This window comes from Tenebrio molitor, chromosome 5 (assembly GCF_963966145.1).
Source record: "Tenebrio molitor chromosome 5, icTenMoli1.1, whole genome shotgun sequence".
Taxonomy (NCBI): Eukaryota; Metazoa; Arthropoda; class Insecta; order Coleoptera; family Tenebrionidae; genus Tenebrio; species Tenebrio molitor.
The window spans coordinates 13,555,962-13,577,512 of NC_091050.1; the positions used below are offsets into that span (position 1 = coordinate 13,555,962).

General features: G+C 38.8%; 3 protein-coding genes and 1 long non-coding RNA gene across 6 annotated transcripts; 3 read left to right on the plus strand and 1 right to left on the minus strand.

The window, feature by feature from the left end:
* Positions 1-93: 93 nt before the first annotated feature.
* On the plus strand, positions 94-17,257 carry LOC138131323 (solute carrier family 2, facilitated glucose transporter member 1-like). 3 transcript variants are annotated; one of them, XM_069048285.1, is made up of 6 exons: positions 94-402; positions 13,962-14,060; positions 15,274-16,026; positions 16,080-16,292; positions 16,341-16,544; positions 16,596-17,257. In XM_069048285.1, exons 1-6 carry the CDS (start codon positions 190-192, stop codon positions 16,737-16,739), a joined length of 1,626 nt encoding a protein of 541 aa, XP_068904386.1. In that variant the 5' UTR covers positions 94-189; the 3' UTR covers positions 16,740-17,257. The 3 variants fall into 3 exon arrangements, with proteins under 3 accessions (XP_068904386.1, XP_068904388.1, XP_068904387.1); XM_069048287.1 differs by lacking the exon at positions 94-402 and adding an exon at positions 8,702-8,999; XM_069048286.1 differs by lacking the exon at positions 94-402 and adding an exon at positions 13,423-13,678.
* LOC138131332 (uncharacterized) lies at positions 491-5,265 on the plus strand. The gene is made up of 3 exons (XR_011159763.1): positions 491-843; positions 4,031-4,055; positions 4,228-5,265. It is a non-coding gene; the product is annotated as an uncharacterized lncRNA (long non-coding RNA).
* A 91-nt stretch (positions 17,258-17,348) lies between the features above and the next one.
* LOC138131329 (solute carrier family 2, facilitated glucose transporter member 3-like) lies at positions 17,349-19,178 on the minus strand. Its single transcript, XM_069048298.1, has 6 exons — positions 18,925-19,178; positions 18,391-18,876; positions 18,080-18,346; positions 17,821-18,033; positions 17,570-17,773; positions 17,349-17,523 (listed from the first exon to the last, which is right to left on the minus strand). The coding sequence occupies exons 1-6, from the start codon at positions 19,033-19,035 to the stop codon at positions 17,395-17,397; spliced, it is 1,410 nt and encodes a 469-aa protein (XP_068904399.1). The 5' UTR covers positions 19,036-19,178; the 3' UTR covers positions 17,349-17,394.
* Positions 19,179-19,304: 126 nt separating this feature from the next.
* LOC138131330 (solute carrier family 2, facilitated glucose transporter member 1-like) lies at positions 19,305-21,018 on the plus strand. Its single transcript, XM_069048300.1, has 6 exons — positions 19,305-19,415; positions 19,459-19,944; positions 19,991-20,257; positions 20,304-20,516; positions 20,561-20,773; positions 20,821-21,018. The coding sequence occupies exons 1-6, from the start codon at positions 19,320-19,322 to the stop codon at positions 20,950-20,952; spliced, it is 1,407 nt and encodes a 468-aa protein (XP_068904401.1). The 5' UTR covers positions 19,305-19,319; the 3' UTR covers positions 20,953-21,018.
* The last annotated feature ends 533 nt before the right edge of the window (positions 21,019-21,551 follow it).

Below are 21,551 nucleotides of genomic sequence, written 5' to 3' on the forward strand. Positions count from 1 at the left end.
GGAGAAGAGTAGCGATGGAGTGGCACCGACGTCACGGTTTAAAAATACTTTCCATCTCGATGCGTCTCGACGCTGGCGTCTTTGAAGGGGTCATTCAGTCGCATCCTGTCGACCCTCTAGAGGAAGTGTCGCCTCCTGGCCTCGAGTGCGAACAAGCGCGTCAGGTTCTCCGTGTCTGTGCCATCTGGAATGGACCGCGACGACGACGACGGCGTCGGCTTCGTCGCCCAAAGCCACTACTTGAAGAGCCCCACCGTGGCCGAGCAGCAGGCCATGGCGCTGCTGCAGATCCCTCAGCGAGGGGGCCGCGAGAGCAGCATCTCCTCGAACGTGAGCGACCTCGACGTCCCCATCTACTCGTCGGAGAATCTCACGACGAGCCCCCGGAGGCCCGTCCATTCCGTAAGTTCCGCTCGATATCATCGACAATCAATTGATCTGCGATTACCATCTGCGAGTTTCAAATAACAGCGCGTCAACAAGGCTTGACACACCCGCGCTCTCGACCAATCAGAACGCGCCATTCTGACATGCCTACCTTATCGATCGTATAAATAACCTAACCTGTTTTAGCACAAACGTGCGCAATAAACTCCGTTGCCTTGACTTTTACTCGATTCGAAGACCGTTTAAATAGAATCGACGGATTTCCGGGATGCATTCGTTACAATTTCATTACAATCTTGGCACTATTTGACTGATAAACAATGGACACGTGACCCTGTGACGTCACGTGGGTTCGAGGGCGATTTAAGGTCGCACTTTCCACGCATTTCCATCGCAGATTTTCCCCGTGACGTGTTAGTACGCCGAAGAAAAACCGTCGATTTTCAAACGTTTTGGGTATGTTCGGTGGTCATGCATGCTTAGGTTTTGTACATTTTCACTGGATACCTTCCAGGTTTTGTTCTAGGTGTGCTTTCACGTTTTGTTGATACATCTAAAAATATCATTGCATTGCATAGGTATTGCATCAGAGTAAAAATAAATTAGAAGTAGAAAGTTGTTGCGAGAATTTGATCTCGATTTTATACCCAATAACGTAGATTTCTATGCTTTTATTTTGAATTTCTTTTTTTGGAAAATGTGCACAGCGTACTAAACGCCACAGGTGTTTTGAGTAGCGATAGTAGTACAACTTCTACACGATTAAGTGTCATTCATAAACACGAATAAAAAGCTTGCAAAGGTGTGTTTATTTTTTTAACACTACCAAGTAGGTATACTATTCCTTGTCGAATATCACATAACTCCCATAAACCCTTTGACTTTATAATAGAGAACAATACTCGACAAGGACGAGGAGATGCTTACAATCTTTGCTTACATCTATCATTTTGTAAGTGATAACTGATAACGTTAATCATTGACGAGAATTGCGCCACGTTTGTTGTAGATTACAATAATTGTTATTTTACGTCGCAACAATCAATACTGTCTTGCTTATCACGTAGAAAGTCATTGTTTATCGTTAAGTATCTTAAATTGCAATAAGTGACTCAAAAACGATACACTTACCATGATTAATTGCTAATGAGTTCCTTTAAATCATTTTCCTGTCCCAAATTAGAAACGTAATGACATAATAACTGTGACAAACAACAAACAAAAGTATTATGAAGATGTTGAACTAAAATTGGAACAATACCATATGTAAACCTGCTACTTGTTAAAAAACAGAACAAATTGTATTTATTCAAAGATTACTACAAAGAACTATTTACACACTTGAGTCAGTTTAGTGGAAACAAGGATTTTATTTATAATTGTTTCGTGGGAAAGTTGGATGATGGAATTTAGAACGTAATAAAATGAGTTTGTCATTTATTGGAAAATTTCTTTTCGGGTTTTGTAAATCGATTGACAAAAATGTGTGGTTTGAAAACTGTTGAAAAGCTCTAGTCACAAGAGGGAGCTTGGCCACATTTCGCACCGACTCTAAGTCGCTATTCAAATAAGTTTTTCTCAAGAGGGATTAACAATTTTTAGCAAGAGCTTGGCGTCTTACTTTTGTAAATATTTTCGCAAGAATTTAAAAACAAGTAGATTTTCCTACAACTGTACGTGGCTGTTTTTTTGCAAAAAAGGATTGACTTGGAATCTTATTTTTTAAATGAATTAAAGTAAAATATTGGATCACAAGAAAAAGCTCTACTCTGTTTCCCACCAATTTTATTTAGCTGTTCAAATGAAATTTTTACTCTTAAAAAGGATTAACAATTTTCTTGTGTTTGTAAATATTTTCCAGTGAAGTCTTGAAAGCGAAAGATCAGTTTGGTGTTGCCAAGAAGAAACCTGGGAAGATATTCATTTGAAATAATTTTGAAAAAATGAAGTTAAAATTTTGAATAACAATAATACTTAAGATTGTACATACAGTGATGCTACTTTTTAATAAAATAAAAAATAACCGATTGTACTCTGGTTTTTGTAAGTAGATTTTGCACAAGAATGATTAATTGATAATTTTGAGGAATTTTTCAAGAAATTTTTGAAAAATATACAGGGTGTTTCTGAAACACGTGTGTTAATTTTAACCAGTGAATGAACTCGCCAATTTATGAAACTTTTCTCTATAACATTTTGTAAAATTCGTAATATTTCAAGATTTTTTGCTTCACAATTTTTACCAAACGAGTCGTTTTGTGTGATTAACTAGTTTCTATTTTTTGTAACCATGAGAATCTAAATTTTGATTATGTATTTATTTTTTCTATAACAATGGAACGTTTTAACAAAGCTCAAATTCAATTTGTATTGCTTTTTGGGAAAAATGTTATAGAGAAAAGTTCCATGATTTGGCGCGTTTTTCAACTGGTTAAAATTAACACACGTATTTCAGAAACACCCTGTATTTTACAAATTGGGAAAAACCAATACTCTACAAGGCTGTGATTACATTCTTAAAAAATAACCTTGGTGAATTTGTTGTATCACAATTATCAATATGTATCAGAATCCAATTGAAATAGATCTGTTATCTTTTGCTTAGTAAGTCAATAAACCGTTTTATTAAAACTTTCTTTGTTTTGTGTCGCAAACGTGATAATTAACTTTTCACTATTAAATTGTATTACATATTTCGATTGTAAAGTATAGTAGGTACCTAGGGTCATCCTTGTCCGAAAATTTTAGAAATAAAAAGTATTCAAAGGTTTTAACTGAAGAAATCAAAAAATCTTTTAGTGCATTTATTAATTTTTAAGTTGCAAAATTCTTTACCCAGTACTATTTATATTTCTCAATTTTCATACTTTCATAAAAACAAGGAGTCTGTCTTCCATATCATAAAAAATTATGAATCAATCTGTGCAATCATAAATTATATTTAATTAATTTGGAAAATAAAACTACATGAAATGTAAATCTCTATCCGGTCCAAGAAAGACAAAAAATGTACACTGTGTTCGAACCTAAAAATAAGTTGCTGTCAATACCAAATTAGTGAAAACCGTAGAAAAGTTGTAACATAGTGCTCCTTCCCATTACAAGTATCGGGTGTTCATTAAAATTTTCCCTCAAAAAGTCGATTGTGAGTGCACCACGGATTACAACTCCGATAAAGCTGTTTAACTCTAACCTCACTTTTTACGTTGTTTATATTTTCAATCTGCAAACTGACGAATGGTGCATTCACAATCGACTCTTCGACGCCAACTTTGACGGGAAATTTTAATGAACTCCCGATACTTGAGAGATGGAAACTGCAAAATCTATACTCGAGGACAATTCTACTAGTTCCTTTCTCATTTCACGTCAGAAACTGTCTCCTTGACAAAATACGTTGGTTGCGGTACTGACGAAAGGACATTTGTAAGAGTTTGTGGTAATTTTTTCGTCAGACATAAAATTGAAGTGTAAGCTGTAAGGACCCAAAATAAAAAATAAGAAAATCCCCCGATTTGTATCAATTTTCGTCACTTCACCTCAGCCCATCTGCACCAGCCTCTCGATTGGTTATTGACCCCCCTGATTTGCATGCAGGTACTGTATTAGATTCCGTAATAACAATTTTTTGCCTTTAACGCAGCTCGGCTCCCGAGATGGACATGGAGGTGAGAATTTGACATAAAAATACGTGACCGCGGTCACGCTTTTGGGCGGGTTCATCACCCGCCTGCCATTTACATTGCTGTTGAGTAACAACAGTCGGAAAAGATTTACTTTACAAACAACGTGTCATTTACGAAATGTAAATTTGAATGATATGTTGCACGCCGCACGCAGAAAAAGGAGTTAGATAATAGAGAGGAGAACACGCACTCGCAGGCGTCGACGACGGTGTCTGCGGTCTCCAAGGCGGACACCACCGTAAGTACCTATTTTTCGTCCGGGACCGGAATCACTTGATCAATTTGTTTACTGTTTGTCGTTAGGATTGATTGAGGAAGCGTCCAATTGTCTCTCAATTCTAAATTAACACAACTTTTGTCGAGTTCCGCTTGAGACTGTTTTTCCGACCAAGAAGGGACGTGTCAGTTGACTTAATTGGGCCGGTCAATACTGACTTAACACCAATTAGCGCTATTGTCAGAGTGTGGCGACTGACATTAACCGGTTTGTTGGCGTTTGTTTGCCAAGCACTGACGTTTGTCGAGTCATGCTTCAACCGCCGAAATTAGACACTTGAGGGGAACGTTGTTTCGTATTACGTATTTATTGGAATCATGTGTACATTTTGATACGAGATTATTCCTGTGTGTCATTTGTGACCCTCACAATCGATACGCTGGATTTCATTTGCTTGGTTTGAACGAATGTGGAGGTGATAAAGCGCTTTACTGCACAGATGCTACAACCATGATGATTGATGGAGATACACAGATTCACGTCATCAATCGTAAAACCTGGATTACAAACAACTTTATTGAGAATAATTTCACTGGCACTAAATATTTAACAAATTCGGTACATTACATTTTATGTTTCTCTGAACATTCGTAGCGCCAGTCACGTTTTTATTCAAATGTCACACAAAATGGTTTGCCCTCTCATTTGTTTTGCATCTTGCGTTCTTTCGAGATCTTTCTACAATTGCTAAAAATAATCTACAGTCAGATCTTGGTTTTGGTCTGAAGCAAGAAACAAGTCAATATAAATTTAACAATTCCAAAAATTTGTACTTGACAACCCAATTTCGTCACGTTCATAGTTGCCTAAGTTTCGATAAAAATTATCAAGTACATGGTTTATCGATTATTGTTCAGATATTGTAAATTATCGGTTTCAAAAAAATGTATCTTGATAAAATCGAATTTTTAGAATCGGGACAAATTTCAAACTGCTTGCAAAATGTTTGAATCTTATCTCCAAAACTCTTGATCTTTGGAGCAAAACAGACGTCACTTTGAGGATTCGAGTAAAAATAAATCAGATTTGTTAATTATTACGATTTCCATTTTTGTTCCGCTCCCTTTCGCCTCCGTCAAATTCGCTAACAAAACGAATAATTAAATTATTTGAAAGCAATTTAGCCCAATAATGGAGAAGAAACTTGAAAAAATGAGAAATCTGTGATAGAAAATTTAATTAGCTTTGCTAAAATTTCACGTCAAACGTCATAAATCATATTCCTCTTTTTAATGATATCAGGTGTTCATTTAAATGTATTTTCAAAGTAGACGCTGAAGAGTAGTGTTGCCAGGTCTAGGGATTTATCCCTAGATCAAGGGATTTTTGAAGCACCGAGGGAGAAAGGGATTTTTTGTCAGATTTTTCTGTAATCTAGGGATTTTTGCATGTTATAGAATTTAGAGATGGTAAGTTCGATTCCTTTCACTGAATCAATTGATTTGATTCATTTTTTTTATTCGTTCGCCCCTAGAGTCGAAATGACGAATGGCACTCACCCCGGCTCCATTCTTTTAAAAACAATTTTCAGCATACGTATATCTATTAACTAGTTAATAGATACATATGTATATGATTTTCAGTGTCAAAATTCCCTCAAAGACCAGCTGTACCACCCTAAAGCCTTTAGTTTCAGAGCACCTACGAGTACCTATATCGTAAAATCTCCCTCGATTAGATTTGAGGTTATGTCAATAATTTTTTTTTATTAACATAGTCGGTTTTTCTGTCTGCATTTCTTCATATAATCTAATCATAACTAATTTTTCTCCTTGTGTTAGAGGTCGTCCAGATCCTTGCTTTCGGAAACTTATTTTACTTTTTATTTTAAATTTGTAATTGTGGTTTCAGTATCGCAAGCGCCTTCACCTCGAAATGGCTGACATACAATTGACATTTTACGTTGCCAACCTAATAACCATCAAATAATTAGTGGCTCATACCAACATGACAATACTTTGACAGTTGTTTTAAAAAAATAACCTGTGATATTAACTTTACCGACAATAAAAGTTACCAAGGCGCAAAGTTTAGAACTGTTGGAAGATCATGTTTCACCGAAAGATTAAAGCACATTATAAAATATTCATCATTATTTGTAGGTACAAGCACATGTATCAGGTACAGACTATAAATCAGCATTTTGAGAAAAATTTGCAACAAAAGTATAACATAAAACATGAGTAACATGACACAAAGTTGACAGCTGACAGCAGAGACATAATTTTTTTGGTCAAGGTCATTTAGGGATTTCTAGGGATTTTTAATTCTTCAGTCTAGGGATATCTAAAAATATCATCTGGCAACACTGCTGAAGAGTCCATTGTGAACGCTCACGGATAACAGACCACGGATCAGTTGTTTAAATCTAACCTCACTTTTTGCGCCGTTTGTGTTTACTCTGCAGACTGACGATTGGTGCGTTCACAATCGACTCTTCAACGCCATCATGAAAAACAATACAATTTTTGGTTTTAGCGATTAGGAATTAATTTTCAAAAACTACAAAAGTAAAATAATCTACGTCCAGAAATGAATATTTGTAGTAACTTGTGAATTTTTGAACCTAGGTCCGGTAGCGATGCGTTTGACGTTTTGCTCATGTTCGTGAGTTTTTTTTTAACATTATGTAGGTCAAGTAACGACAACCGTGTCCCAAAGCGCAGCCAATTTTGATAACACCTGTTAGAAACAAGTGTCATCCGGTCTAACAGACCACCGGTATCTTTGTTTTTTCTTTTCGTTGAGTAAATAAAAATGTTCAGTTCAAATGGTCGAAATCTGACAAATAATTTTTTTCTTAAATCTCTAGTTCTACTTTAGAGAAATTTCTTCAGACTGTATTATTTTACCTTGAAAAATGTGTTAAAATACATTTAAAGATTTATTTAAATCTAAATAGAAACATAAATTGGTATTTTTAGAACAATACTAGGAAAGTGTTCAAATTGTAAATGAGCCTATTGTGTGTTAAAACGGCTCTACGAAGTGAGTCAGCAATCAGAATACATTTTTCTTTCGATAATTAAAAGAACATTTAGAGAATTTATTGTAGAATTAAATTTGTGGTGACCACTTTTCACTTCGTAACACATTTCTCTTATCCGAAATTGCTTCCAACTTGTTTATTTGAAACAGAAGACTTGTATATTGTTTATTAGAGAACCATTCGTGAATGTCAAATTGGATTTTGTGGTATTTTTGAATTCGATATTTCCATCAACTCACGAGAAATGAAAAAGATTTTCTTCTCCTGCAGTTGGTTGCAAAAAAATCGGGAAACGAAAATTTTCCTAATGTAAATTTGATTTTGTCCATTTATCAATTAATTGCCTACTTGACAATACCTATCAAATAATTTTAAAAAAAGTCATTGAATTTTGACATTAATTCTAACCTATCTCTCGTAAAAAGATTTCACACTATGGACAAATTGTAAAAATGTGTCAATTTTATTCTGACAGTTCCCGTTTTTTTTTGCAACCAACTGTACATCCATAGAAAAAATAAATAAAAAAGTAATGACGTCATGTTAACGTCTTTTGAAAATTTGTAATAAGATTTATCATAAAATCACAATTTATTTGTTAATGTCAATCGTACAACGTACAAGATTATTAAAACTGATAACGGCAAGTGTGCTGACTCTGATGGTCTAATTTTTAGAAAGTTTAATTTTATTTTGTATTGTTTTTTCAAAATTGACTAAGTAATAGAAAAAAATATTGGTATATGTCTGGAATAAAGCGTCATTTCCGTAAATAAGTACTTTAGTTTTCAAAATATGGATTAAAAGATTGAAAGAATTATACCGTTAATCTAGAACTGTTGTGCAAAGATCTCCCAAATTTAAAAAAAAATAGATAGATATAAGAAGCCGTTCGCAGATAAAATCGATATTTTCAATTCTTTTAAATAAATAATAACCAGCTTCGAACTGTTTTCTCTCTGATTTAGTATCAATCCTTGCATTTAAAATACCGGTCCCATTCGACAAAACACTAAGAGCGGAGTTGACCTTTGCGGACAACTTCTGCTCCAAAATTCCACCACATCGATACACAATTAATTATTCGTAATTTGTTTCTTTCCCATCGCTGCACTTTTCCCATTCGCCACGACCACCAATAAAAACCCGGTCGCTTCCTTAACGATATTAAATTATTCGGAATGTGAGTAAGTCCGGGCAACTTTCACATACCTTCGCCCAGTCTGCTCGCACTCCAAATCAATCCGCACTTATCGCATTGCGACCCAATCTGGAGTGTTTTCCGACACCATATGGGCCCTGATCCCGCACGAGCCCCTTTATTGGAGCTAATTGCCCAATTAAGCGTTCAGTGTGGTTCTGATCGTCGATCTGTTCGAACCAAACTCTTGAACCATCTTGAACAATACGGGCAAATTTGCTATTGTTTGTCCCACCACCAACCCACAATTCATTCTTCCGTTCCGACCAAAACGAACGTTTGACCCCGTCTGCTACGGCCAGTTTTACTACCTACGTTGCCCGGCATGACACTACCTGCGTGCGGGACCCCATCCTAGACCATAGTCCATAGTAGTGCTGTGTGCTCAAGTTTGGTGAACTTGCTGGCGTTTCGCGACCGATCTAGGGACTATCCGGAGAAATGGGCCACGAGAACAAGGTTCGTATCCGAGACGAGGCTATGACCGTGCTTGTGACACTTAATGGACCAACTGCGAACTGCGACATGTGTTAAAGGGACGCTAGGCAACGTCGCAGTTTCCACAAGTGACACCAAACTGCGCTTGCAATTTGCGTCCTTCAATTCAAACTACGAACCGACCCAGACATTTTATAATTATTTTTTGACACACTTGTTATCCGAAAAGGTTGTATTTTTTCTGTCAAGGTTGATGCAATTATTTCCGAACATGCATCGAACAAAATGCGTTTTTATAGCACACAAATTATCGCGCGGATATCACTCGAGTTCATGTATTTTAACTATTTGCCATTTGTCAACAAGTTTTGGGATAAACCTGGCGGAATGTATTTCTTATTCACAGGGAAAGATAAATTAAATAATCAAAATCAAAATAGATTGCGCAACGGTTAAATTAATTAATTACGACTGGATTTTGGACTTGCTTACGTCAATTTGGCTGGATCGTAAACAAATCGATTTTTTCCGAACGCTGTGATAATGCAGTGGTCAAGCTACAAAACCGGTAGATTAGCGAAACTGAGTGTTTATTGACGGATGAATGCAGAAAAGGTGAAACGGCGGTTATGTAGGGTTGGTTCAGGGCGCAACAAATTTTTTACACTGAGTGAGGACAAGGGCTGTACGGTTTAACTGGTTTAACCAGTTACTTAGCTGGTGGTTAAACCGGTTAAACAGCGAAACCGGCAAAAAAATAATAAAATGTAGGACTGTACAGGGTGAGCGAAATTCTCAAAAAATTCAGGAATGATTGTGTATCACTGTAGAACAGTCTGTAAAAATTTCAAAAATTTTAATGAAACAGGTAAAGATTTTGTTTTAATTCAATAACCGCTACATTAATTTACATAATTTTTCAATTAGAGTCCTTTCAAACATTTAGGAAAAATTTGGTGTCATTGAAATCATGAAAACATCACCGATTTTTGCAATAAATGGGATTTAATATTCAACCGCAAAATTTAGCTAAGATTTATGTATTATTAAATCGGGCGGTCAGTTCCACAAAAGAAGTTGACGTAGGTTGTTTATGGTACCCTTTAGGGACTTAAGAATTACTAGAAAAGTGGTCAACAGATGTTTCCCAACAATGAGATATTTATTTATGACACTGCAGTTGTAAATCTTGGTCATTTTTCACTCTTAATGTTAAAATTGGAATAATTCAAAAACGAATAATTATCTTTTGATGCGAATTTCATAAATGTGTTCTTTGAATTAATTGTGAATTATGAGCGTGTACGAAAACTTTTTTTTACCCTAAATCGATTTTTTTAATTTTATGACTCTGAATTAAGTGATAAGGTAAAATTGATTACACACATTTGAAGTCTTATATTAAGGGAATGTAACCATAAAATTTCGTAATTTTTACTAATGTTTTAATAGGGTTAATCGTGCGGGCGGTAAAACTTCACTCACTCAGTCAGTTGGTACAACTGATTTAAACTGGTTAGCTGATGGTTAAACCAGTTATGTTATGACAGTTAACTTAATATATTGCTTAGTATAGCTGATAAAAAATAATTTGTGAAACTATGAAATTCTCTCTTGTTCGACTGATTAACAAATTCTTTTAACCCGCCAAATAACTTGATTGGTCAATTTTTTGGCTGGTTTAACCAGAAACTAATTAATCAACTTAACCGGTTTAACTGGTTAAACCAGTTAAACTGTACATCCGTAATCAAGACTGTTGACCACAAAATACTCTTACTTTATTTTTAATATGGGAGAAGCAGAGCTTCTCAAACATTTTTGACCGCGGGCACAGTGTTTCTCAAACATTTTAGCAACATTTTTATCTCAAGCAAGCATTTTTGTGTATGTTGCATTTTAAGAAAAAGTATGGATTTTACACTATTTTTCTTTTGGTTTTCCTTTTTTGTCAATTGTATTTCACTATTTCTCAAAAATATTACCTATTTCTATTAAATGTCCAAGTGACGTAAATATGAAATAGTTTTGAAAAATAGTGAAATACAATTGACAAAAGAGGAAAACCAAAAGAAAAACACTGTATTGTTGTAGATAAAATTTTCAAACATTAAAAAAACAACTGCATATACGTGGAGAAATTGTATTCATGCATATTTTTAAATATTAATAAATAAAAAGAGAAGCTTATATTAATAACATAATTACATAAACATTTGTGTTTTATAATACAAAAATTTCCGATAATATTGCGGAATCTGGAAAAGTAATAAATAATAATATTTGCATTGCAATCAGGGTTATTCAGTTCTACATAGTTCGGAGTGATAAATATGCAAAATTTAGTATTTTACTTTAATTGTATTGATAACATAATTACATGACATTTTTGATTTACCTACAATGCAAAATTTATTTATTTTGGTATATTTTTTATTTATTGTTAAAGATTCTTCGAGGAGCACAATTAACGAATTTTAGCAAATCAGTTAACAAAAAAAAAAACAAAGTAAATTAAATTAAATATTAAATTAATTGCCCAAGCTGCCCTAGCTGCAAGTGCTATTCTTTTTCATCGGCTTGACATTAACAGATAAGATTGTTAACCTTGAGTGAACATTCTTTTCTGACTTCCGCTAGTCAGTTAGATCTACAGAATTCTTTATCTGGTTTTAAATACCTTTCTCTGCAATGACAAATACAACGTGATCAAGAATGACTGAATCTGTTGGTAACAATGAAAATTTGAATGACTTTGGCACCACTGTAATCTAAACGCATTTCCGGTTGTCAGCTTTGACAGAGTTGACAGGCGAATTTGACGTTTACCATCAAAGGGTCATTTTTGTAATAGCATAAACATACCCGACATAACCTAATTTTTTTTTAATGTCGTGTCAAGTTAAAACATCCGGTTTCTCGTTTTACGGAAAAGATTCACGTTCGAACTTTTTTTTCTGCGCTGATCATTTTTTGTTGGTGGATCTGTTTAGTGAACTCTTTTTATTAACATGATCTCTTAATTAAGAGCAATTGTTAAGTATAGATCTAGAGCATATTTCGACAATCTTAGCACAACAGCCTATTTAAACAGGAGACTGTCAACTGTAGATAATGAAAATAAATAAAAATAAGATTGAATGGGCTAATAAGGAAAAATAATTTTATTTCTAGTACAAAAATAAAAATTAAATAATATTCTCGTTTAGAATAAGCAACTGTAAGTGCACAAGATGAATGACATAAAATGCATTCATGCTGTTTTGGCATAATGGGAGGCCATGGAAATTTTGTATTTAATTTGGTAGTAAAGCTGTCTCTTGAATAAGGTTAAGTTTGAGGTTATAAATAGCGTCAATGTCTAGTGCGTTGTTGTCAGTTTTACCGGTTTGCAATAGAAGAATATTGAGACATCGGGGCAAATTCAGCAACATGTTATCTTCAATTTGATAGGTCCGCATGTCGCGCACTTTTTTGACGGAAATCAAACAGGGTCCAACCTTAAATAAATAAATCATGGCCTCCCATCATGCCAAAACAACGTGAACGGTATTTAGTTGCAGTTCTGGTAAATATCTATGCTCCAAAACAAATTTGTCATTTCATGTTTGGGGTCATATGTGACCCCGAGTTGCCGTTTAAGGGTCAAACAAGTGAAAGGGAGCGATACTAAACAAAATGATTAATTTTTGTCGATTAAAGTATGAGTATCTTTTGATTTTTATCACGATCTCAGAATAAAAACATGTTTTCGCAACAATCAAAGTATTATGAAAACAATTATCTGTGCATTAAATCACAGAAATTTCCTTTATGTCAATGTTGCAAAACTTGGAAAAAATCATGAAAAAGCGTGATGATTCGACCTATTTTATCGGAATTTTGTGTTGGATCCCTTCACGATGTATCATTTATTACGATAAAAATCTTACTACCCATTGTTGAGTCTCCAAAATAAAAAAGTTTTAAACACAAACAACAGATTCATTGTTGCAAACAAAACCCATAAAGAATCAGTCAAATGTGTGCGATAATTTTTTATCGAAATTTTGTTTTGACAGTGTAACATTTGTTGCCACCAAAACGACCATAAAATCTTGTTATCCATTGTTTTGTTAACAACACATAAAAGAATCCGTCTGGGACCACACAAGTGCTGTTGAATGTTTATTGAATAAAATCGCGATGTTTACAGTTCTACTACAAACTAATCGCATTAAATTGAATCCACTTAAAAAGCAATAAATCCCAATCACAAACGAAGTTATTGCGTAAACCGATAACCGAACATGGTGTTTATTGTTTTTGGTCCAAGAGTGGCCAGCGCGGTATCCTTTGCCCTCTGGACTGGAAGAAGCCGCTCAAAGCTCGAGAATTTGTCACTTCGAGGCAGTCCTCGATCGCCAATCTCCTAATCAATGAGCAAACATTTGCTGAGTTAGCATATTTGTGTATTGTGTTATCTCGATGACGCCCACATTTTGGACCAATCATCTCGCGAAGACGCCTCACACCCTCTCCTATAAATAACGTTCATTGAGACACATTTCGCTCCAAAACGTGATATAAGTGCGCGCGTGATAGTTTGTTCTGAAGAATCAAAAATGGGCAAAGGTGGCGAGAAGATGGCCCTACAGGTGGTCGAAAACGGCGGGGACGGCGGCAAAGTGGCCGACTCGAAAGGGACGGACAAAACATACGTAAGTGGAGAGAATGCGCCGGAAGTGGCTGCAACCGTGAACCGGATGCGCTTTATGATTCAGATGATTTTAATAATCGCCCAGAAATTGAGAGGGTGACGGTTTTGAATGTTCTCGAAACGGAAATCGCAGGTTGGATTTCCTCGTCCAGCTCGCAGGATATCCGGTGGTGGCTTTTCGCTCAGATAAACTTTCCTCGCGGGATTTTTTCGTCGTTAGCGCAATCGCAACCTTATCTCCGTTGTAAATTATTACTATAAATTATCTTGTTTGCGTCTTTCAGGGTTTCAACGGCAAGCTCATCTTCGCCATCATCGCCTCAGCGCTAGGCTCCTCATTCCAGCACGGCTACAACACCGGCGTCATCAACACCCCCCAGAAGGTAACAAAGAGCGTCGACACGCTCAGATCGCACCGCGACAGTTGTGCTTTTATTTCCTGACTCACCGGCACAAATATTCCCCGAAATAATTATTCACGTCATATTATTATACCATGTGGCGCAAGATTATACGTGGGAAGTTGAGGGCAATGTCCTCGGAGCAAATAAACGAAAACGAGGAATGTGCTGATGTAAAATGACAGTGAGTTGTGAATAAATGAATGATTGATGAATGAATCAAGTGTGACTGAATAAATAAATCACAAACTGTGAAGCAATGATGAGTGGAAGATGAAGAAATAGAGAATTAAAGTTGAAGGAACGGTAAATGAATGATGGATAAATCTGAATGGTGGATAAATATTGAGTGAATGAATGAATGATGAATAAATGGTGAACTAGTGACAAAAGGGTGGTGAATCAATCATGAATAAATGGTGAATGGTGAGTGAAAGGTGAAGCAAAGGTGAATTAAAGTTGAATGAATGGTAAATGAATGATGGATAAATATGAATGGTGGAAAAATAAACTGAGTGAATGAATAAATGAACGATGAATAAATAGTGAATTATCGCGCGTTCAAATGAAATCCTGGGCTGGGCAGGCGTTGGAAACAGTCAAATGTTGTGCTTTTTTAAAGCGTAGATTAATTGGAGCATGTTGACAGCTAACCTAAAATTTAGAGCCAAAAAAATCTTTCTTTTTTCTTGTTTTGCAATGTTTTACATTACAAATAGAATAACTTAACGATTCCTATTCTCGAAGCAAATATCCAAGGGCACCCTTTACTGAAAACAAACATGTTCAATTATGTCCCGATTAAACATAAACAAATATCATTCGTGAACAACGGCGGGAAATTCAAACTTTACACTGTTCTAAACGATTTAATTTTCTAACGTCTACTCAGCCCACGATTTCATAGTAGAAAAGGGTGGTGAATTTTTCATGAATAAATGGTGAATAGTAAGTGAAAGGTGAAGGAATAGTGAAAGAAAGATGAAGAAATAATAAATAAATAATAGGTAAATCCAGATGGTTAGTAAATGATGAATAAATGGCGAATAAGTGTTCTTCAGCTTTTCTAAACGCTTCTGCTACTTGCATGGTGAGCGCTTGCTAAAGAATTGGGTGTGGTGAAATCTTTAGCAATTCTTCTGCTACACGGATGACACTACAAGATTAACAATTTTTAACTCCTCGTTCTGCCCAGGTCCTTGAAACATGGATTTCCGAAGTGATCGGCAACCGCACCGGAATCCCTCCCTCGCAGAGCTCCGTCACTTTAGTCTGGTCCCTCGCGGTGTCAATTTTCTGCGTGGGCGGCATGATCGGCGGCGTCTCCACCGGCTTAATCGCTGACAGATTCGGCCGTAAAGGCGGCCTCCTCCTGAACAACGTTCTGGTTTTCTTCGCGACGATATGCCTGGGCTGCGCCAAATCGTCCTCCTCGCACGAAGTCTTCATCCTTGGCAGGTTCCTGATCGGTGTGAACTCCGGCCTGAACGCCGGCCTCGCCCCCATGTACCTCTCCGAGATTTCCCCGATCAACCTGCGAGGCGCGGTGGGCAGCGTGTATCAACTGGTCATCACGATCTCCATCCTGGTGGCGCAAGCTTTGGGGATGAAGTACGCGCTGGGGACTCCGGATCACTGGCCGATCCTCTTCGCTCTGACGGCTGTTCCGGCGATCTTCCAAATGGTGACGCTGCCCATGTGTCCCGAGTCCCCCAAGTACTTGTTGTCGTCGAAGAACGACGAGATGGGGGCGCAGAAAGCGCTGGCTTGGCTGCGAGGGAGTCTGGCGGTGCAGGAGGAAATGGAACAGATCAAGGCGGAGAACGACGCCAATAAACTGTTGCCGAAGGTGACGGTGAGGGAGTTGCTGACCAACAGAGCTTTGCGCATCCCCTTGATAATCTGCTTGTTTGTGATGATCGCCCAGCAACTCAGCGGAATCAACGCTGTGAGACTCCCAATCAAACCAAACCAAAACGCAACTGACCGAGTCTTTTCCAGGTCATATTCTTCTCCACGAACATCTTCGAACAGTCAGGACTCAAGGACGACAGCGCCACCTTCGCCACAATGGGCATGGGCGCCATCAACGTCCTCATGACCCTCATCTCCCTAGTTCTCGTCGAGCGAGCAGGCCGCAAGACTCTCCTCCTGATAGGTTTCGGCGGCATGGCCATCGACACCTTATTCCTGACAATCGTCTTGAACTTCACCGTAAGTCCCATCGCCCCCGCGCGACCCACTCTAATCTTGGAGTTTCAGAAAACCGAACCCAAACTCAGCTACCTCTGCATCATCCTGATCTTCGTCTACATCGTGATGTTCGCTTCGGGTCCCGGTTCCATCCCTTGGTTCTTGGTCGCCGAGATGTTCAACCAATCGGCGAGACCCACGGCGGCGTCGTTGGCGGTTTGCACCAACTGGACCGCCAACTTCTTGGTGGGCTTGGCGTTCCTGCCGATTGCGGTGAGTCTCTCCAGAAAGAGTCCAAGTGGATGATTGATTCTCTGTTTACAGGAAGCGATCGGGCCGTACGTTTTCATCATCTTCGTCATTCTCAATTGTTTGTTCTTCGTGTTTATCTACAAGAAAGTCCCCGAGACGAAAAACAAGACCATCGAGGAGATATCGGCGTTGTTTAGACAGCAGTCCTATCAGTAGATCAGTATTTGGGGAATATTTACTCGAATTGTGTAAATACTGACTGAACTAGAATTATTTGTATGTAGCGTTGTAGGAAAATTATTTTTTGGAGACATTCACCTTCGTAGTAAATATTTATTGTAGATTTTCGAAATGAATAGTATCTTTGTGTAGTTAGAATTTTGATTGTGCCGAAGCTCTCTCTTATTATTCTTTGTTTATCATAGATTCTAGACTAATTTATTTATTTATTCGTTAGGTTGTGGTAGCTGCGTTTCTTGTATTTTGTGACTAATTACGCAATCGTACTATTCGAACCGAAGCAATCAATGTGACAAATAAATCAACGTAAGTGTTCGATGTCCATCAGGTTCCACAGTTTATACAATTTATTTAAGCAATTTACCCAACTCTACCTGGAATTTATTTTAATAATGATATTGCAAATAACGATTGTGCCCTATGTGTATGTCTAGTTGTTAGCAGTAATTTAATATTTGTTTACAAAAATTTAATTTAATAAATTCTAAGTTTTTTGTCGTTGTTTCCTTCACCCAAATTTCAAATTTCCCGCCTAAAATCCGAAACAGTACTCTCAATAGTACCTCCGATACGAACAAAGACCAGTCAAGACCAGGAATGCAGTTTATTTTGGTAATTTGCTACATCGACCTCACTTCCATTGAGCCGTGATTTCTTCCACGGTTTTGTTTTTCGTCTCCGGTACCATCCTCATGATGAAGATGAAGAAACCCACGTTCAAGATGACGAAGATCAAGAAGACGAAGGGTCCAATCGCCGACTGTAACAGTCGAGTGAGACCTTCAAGAGTACCCTTTAGTACTCACCTCTATGGACGGAAACGTCAAGGTCACGATGAAATTGGCGATCCAGTTGGTCGGTACTGCCAGAGAGACGGCTTTGGGTCTCGCCGCCTGGTTGAAAATCTCCGTGACCAAAAACCAAGGTATGGAACCAGCACCAGCGGCGAACAGGATGATGTAGACGAAGACCAGGATGATGCAGATCCACGGAATGGCTTGGTCTTTGTCCTGGAAAAAGATTGTCGAGAAAGAGTGGTGGGAAAGGGGCGAAGTACCGCAAATTTGAGCGCGATGGAGAGGAGGAGAGTGATGATGGCCATGCCGCCGAAGCCGACCATCAAGAGGGTCTTCCTCCCGGCGATCTCCACCAAGAAGACGGACACTACAGTCATGAGGACGTTGACGACGCCGATGCCGATTGTGGCGTACTGGGGGTTGTTCCCTTCGAGGCCGGCTTTGACGAAGGTGTCGGTCGAGTAGAAGATCACCTAGGAGGAGTCATCACCCAAAACACAGTCACAGTTTTGGACTCACAGCGTTGATGCCGCTGAACTGTTGGGCGACCATGAGGGCCATCGCAATCAGCAAAGGAATCTTGAGCGACCTCTCTTTGACCATGTCTTTGAAGGTCACCTTCGGCAAAGCCTTCTCGGCTTCATCTGCGTGCTTGATCTCTGCCATTTCTTCCGCAATGTCGTCGGTCATTCGGAGGTGTTTGAGCGACTTTTCGGCCTTGTGCATGTCGTGTTTGACGCCGAGGAGGTACCGAGGGGACTCGGGACAAAGGACCAGAGTGATCACCTTGACTAGTGTTAGATTTGTTGGGACAGCGGGGGTGGAGTTACCTGGAAAATTGCGAAGAAGATGGGCAGGATGAACAAGTAAGGCCAATTGACATCGTTCCCCAGGATGCAGCCCAGACCGACGATTTGAGCCACCAGAATGGAGATGGTGATGACGAGCTGGTACACGCTGGAAACTGCTCCTCGAAGACTGACTGGGGAGATTTCGGACAAGTACATGGGACAGAGACCCGCGTTGAGACCACAGTTCACTCCGATCACCAGTCGACCAACGATCATCACCTCGATGGAGTTGATGGGTTTCGCCATGCCCATCAAGATCGTGGCGATAGCCACCAAGATGTTATTGAGGAAGAGGCCGTTCTTGGGGCCGAATTTGTTCGATACCACACCACAAAGGAGGCCTCCGATGGTACCTCCCACGTTCATTATCGACGTGGTCACCCCCCACAGTACGTTCAAGAAGCTTTCGTCCAAATAGGAACCGTATGACCCCTCATACGTGCTGTTCAACCAGTCTTTCAAAACCTGAGATTGCTAAGGTGCCGAGACTGTCACACAAAGATTGGTACTTACGCTCTGAGGAACGTTTATCACTCCAGTGTGGTAACCATGTTGGAAACCAGAACCCAGAGCGGCCGCAATTATTGCCAAGACCAGTCTCGCAGTAAACTTGTCTTTACCCATTTTGGTTTTTGGTCATTTTTAGTCAAAATAAGACGGGAAAAAACAACATAAAAATGACAGTAGAAATGTCAAAATGTGCCCAGGGAGGGCGATCGAGGAGTGGCCAAGTGGAAACTTGATTCTATCCAGATGACAATTAGTAGTAACATCCAGCGAGGCAAAACAATGACAACGGTGGAGCAAAACCTTGACAATTTGAGTAAAAAGTTGTACTCGTCAAGCTCAAAGTCAACATTATTGCTACAGATTTGACAGTTTGTGTTAGATTGTTGACAGATGTCAAAATGTGCTGGAAATTTTTCTTCGCCGTAATTGCGTCCAGCTTGGGTTCAGGTTTCCAACATGGCTACCACACTGGCATCATCAACGTCCCTGCAGAAGTGAGCATTACTCAAAAGCAGTTTCTAAGAAATCGTTGTTTAGATTTTCCAGGAGTGGATCCAGCGCTTGAAAACAGAAAGAGTAGTGGGTGGGTCGGTGACGGCCGCAGACGATGTGATGACAATATGGTCGACCGCCGTGGCCATGTTCCCGGTGGGCGGCATCCTCGGCGGCTGCCTCACCGGCTACTTCTCGGACAGATGCGGCCGCAAGAACAGCCTCCTGTTGAACAACTTGATCGTGATAGCGGCCCTCACAATCCTCAGTCTCTCCAAGACAATCGATTCCTTCGAACTGTTTGTCTTTGGACGATTCCTCGCCGGAATCAACGCAGGCCTCAACTGCGGTCTCTGTCAGATCTACCTGATCGAAATCGCCCCCGACGAGATCCGAGGGGCTGTCGGGGGGTTCTACCAGGCGGTCATCACGACCTCCATCATGCTTTCTCAAGTGAGCAGTATGGTTTTCGGTGACAAGGAAAACTGGCACTTCATGTTCTTGGTTGCATTCATTCCGGCGATTTTCCAGGTATTCAGACAGGAATGAAGAACAAGGTGTTGACGGTGGGTTTCAGCTTTTTAGTCTGCCGTTTTGTCCAGAGTCGCCGAAATATCTCTTGCTCAACAAAGACGAAGAGCAAGCCGCCGAAGACGCCCTGAGGTGGCTCAGAGGCACGGATGACGTCCAGGAAGAAATGGAAACGTTGAAAGCGGAAGACAACATGGTAAAACGACTCCATGCGTTCACCTTGAAGAGAATATTCACCGACGGCGCCCTCAAAACGCCTCTAACTGTGTGCTTGGTGCTCAACATCGGGCAGCAACTGTGCGGGATCAACACTGTAAGACCACCACTCGAGAGAAAACAAAAATCTTGATGTCTTCCAGGTGGTGTATTTCTCCAGCAAAACTTTCGGAGACATGGGATTCTCTCCAAATACAGCCGTCCATCTTATCCTCGGCATTGGGGTTGCCTTCGCAGTCGCCACCTTCATCTGCATCGCATTTGTTGACCGCATAGGACGTCAACTTTTCCTCAGGATTGGATTCTTCGGAATGGGTTTAGATACTGTGGCCCTGACAATCGCGCTAATCATGACGGTAAATTCCCCAAAGTGAAAACAACAAAACATTGTCTTTTTCAGGAGCCAAAAGATGGTTCCTCCTACATGAAGTATTTCGCGGTCATGTTCATGTTCCTGCTGGTGGTTTTATTCTCATTGGGCGTCGGTCCTATTGCTTGGTTCATCACGTCTGAGATATTCAACCACGGTGCCAGAACTTTGGCAGTTTCATTGACAGTGTCGGCCAACTGGTTCGCCAATTTCTTGGTCGGTCAGTCGTTTCTACCACTACAGGTGAAGAAAACTCGAAGGAAAGAGACATTCTGAATTGTTTCTTGCAGAGCGCTCTCGGATACTACATATATATGGTTTTTGTTGTGTTGGATTGCTTCTTCTACTTCTACACTCTCTTGCATCTGCCTGAGACTAGCAAGAAGTCAGCCAAAGAAATTATCGAAATGTACCATTACTAAAACAATATTCTTGTACTTCTTCTCTTAACTCGTTTATTTGCGTTCAGTTGAAAAAATACATCCACAAGAACCAACAACTCTTTCATTTAATTTCTTACTAAAGTATATTTTTTAATCAAAGAACCACAACACCGCAATTTACACCCAAAATAGAGCTGACAACATTGTACACTTTTGACATAGGGTGAAAAATCTCATCATATAAAAATTGAGGTTATTAGAAATATTAATAGCGCAGCATGTTAATAAAGTTAATAACAACTAATTTGAGAGTTTAATATATGTCTTACTTTGCGAGGCATTTTTAATAACACGTTCAAATTTTAAAGCGAGTTTGTGTACTTTCAAGGACATTAAAAATGACAGGCGTTGGCTAGAATAGCCAATAGATATCATTAAATTCCCTAAATTTAGTAAAATTTTATAAAGTCCAATTTTTACCCTTTTGCGATGACGTCATTATCTAGTAACTTTACGTATGTTTGAGCTAGGATCAGAAACAAATTTGAATTGATCATAAATAACTATAAATGTGTCAAATTTGTTGACAATTGCTTCGAAAGGTTATGTTTGTAATCAATGTAATAAGTGAAAGAAAT

Excerpts from the sequence above, each read along its gene's own strand:
- LOC138131323 (XM_069048285.1), top strand. The coding sequence starts at position 190 with ATGGACCGCGACGACGACGACGGCGTCGGCTTCGTCGCCCAAAGCCAC. Across the intron at positions 16,027-16,079 it reads AACTCAGCGGAATCAACGCT|GTCATATTCTTCTCCACGAA; the intron begins GTGAGACTCCCA and ends AGTCTTTTCCAG. Across the intron at positions 16,293-16,340 it reads CAATCGTCTTGAACTTCACC|AAAACCGAACCCAAACTCAG; the intron begins GTAAGTCCCATC and ends TTGGAGTTTCAG.
- LOC138131329 (XM_069048298.1), bottom strand. The coding sequence starts at position 19,035 with ATGGGTAAAGACAAGTTTACTGCGAGACTGGTCTTGGCAATAATTGCG. Across the intron at positions 18,034-18,079 it reads AGTTCAGCGGCATCAACGCT|GTGATCTTCTACTCGACCGA; the intron begins GTGAGTCCAAAA and ends GACTCCTCCTAG. Across the intron at positions 17,774-17,820 it reads CCATCGCGCTCAAATTTGCG|GACAAAGACCAAGCCATTCC; the intron begins GTACTTCGCCCC and ends ATCTTTTTCCAG.
- LOC138131330 (XM_069048300.1), top strand. The coding sequence starts at position 19,320 with ATGTGCTGGAAATTTTTCTTCGCCGTAATTGCGTCCAGCTTGGGTTCA. Across the intron at positions 19,416-19,458 it reads TCATCAACGTCCCTGCAGAA|ATTTTCCAGGAGTGGATCCA; the intron begins GTGAGCATTACT and ends ATCGTTGTTTAG. Across the intron at positions 19,945-19,990 it reads TCATTCCGGCGATTTTCCAG|CTTTTTAGTCTGCCGTTTTG; the intron begins GTATTCAGACAG and ends GGTGGGTTTCAG.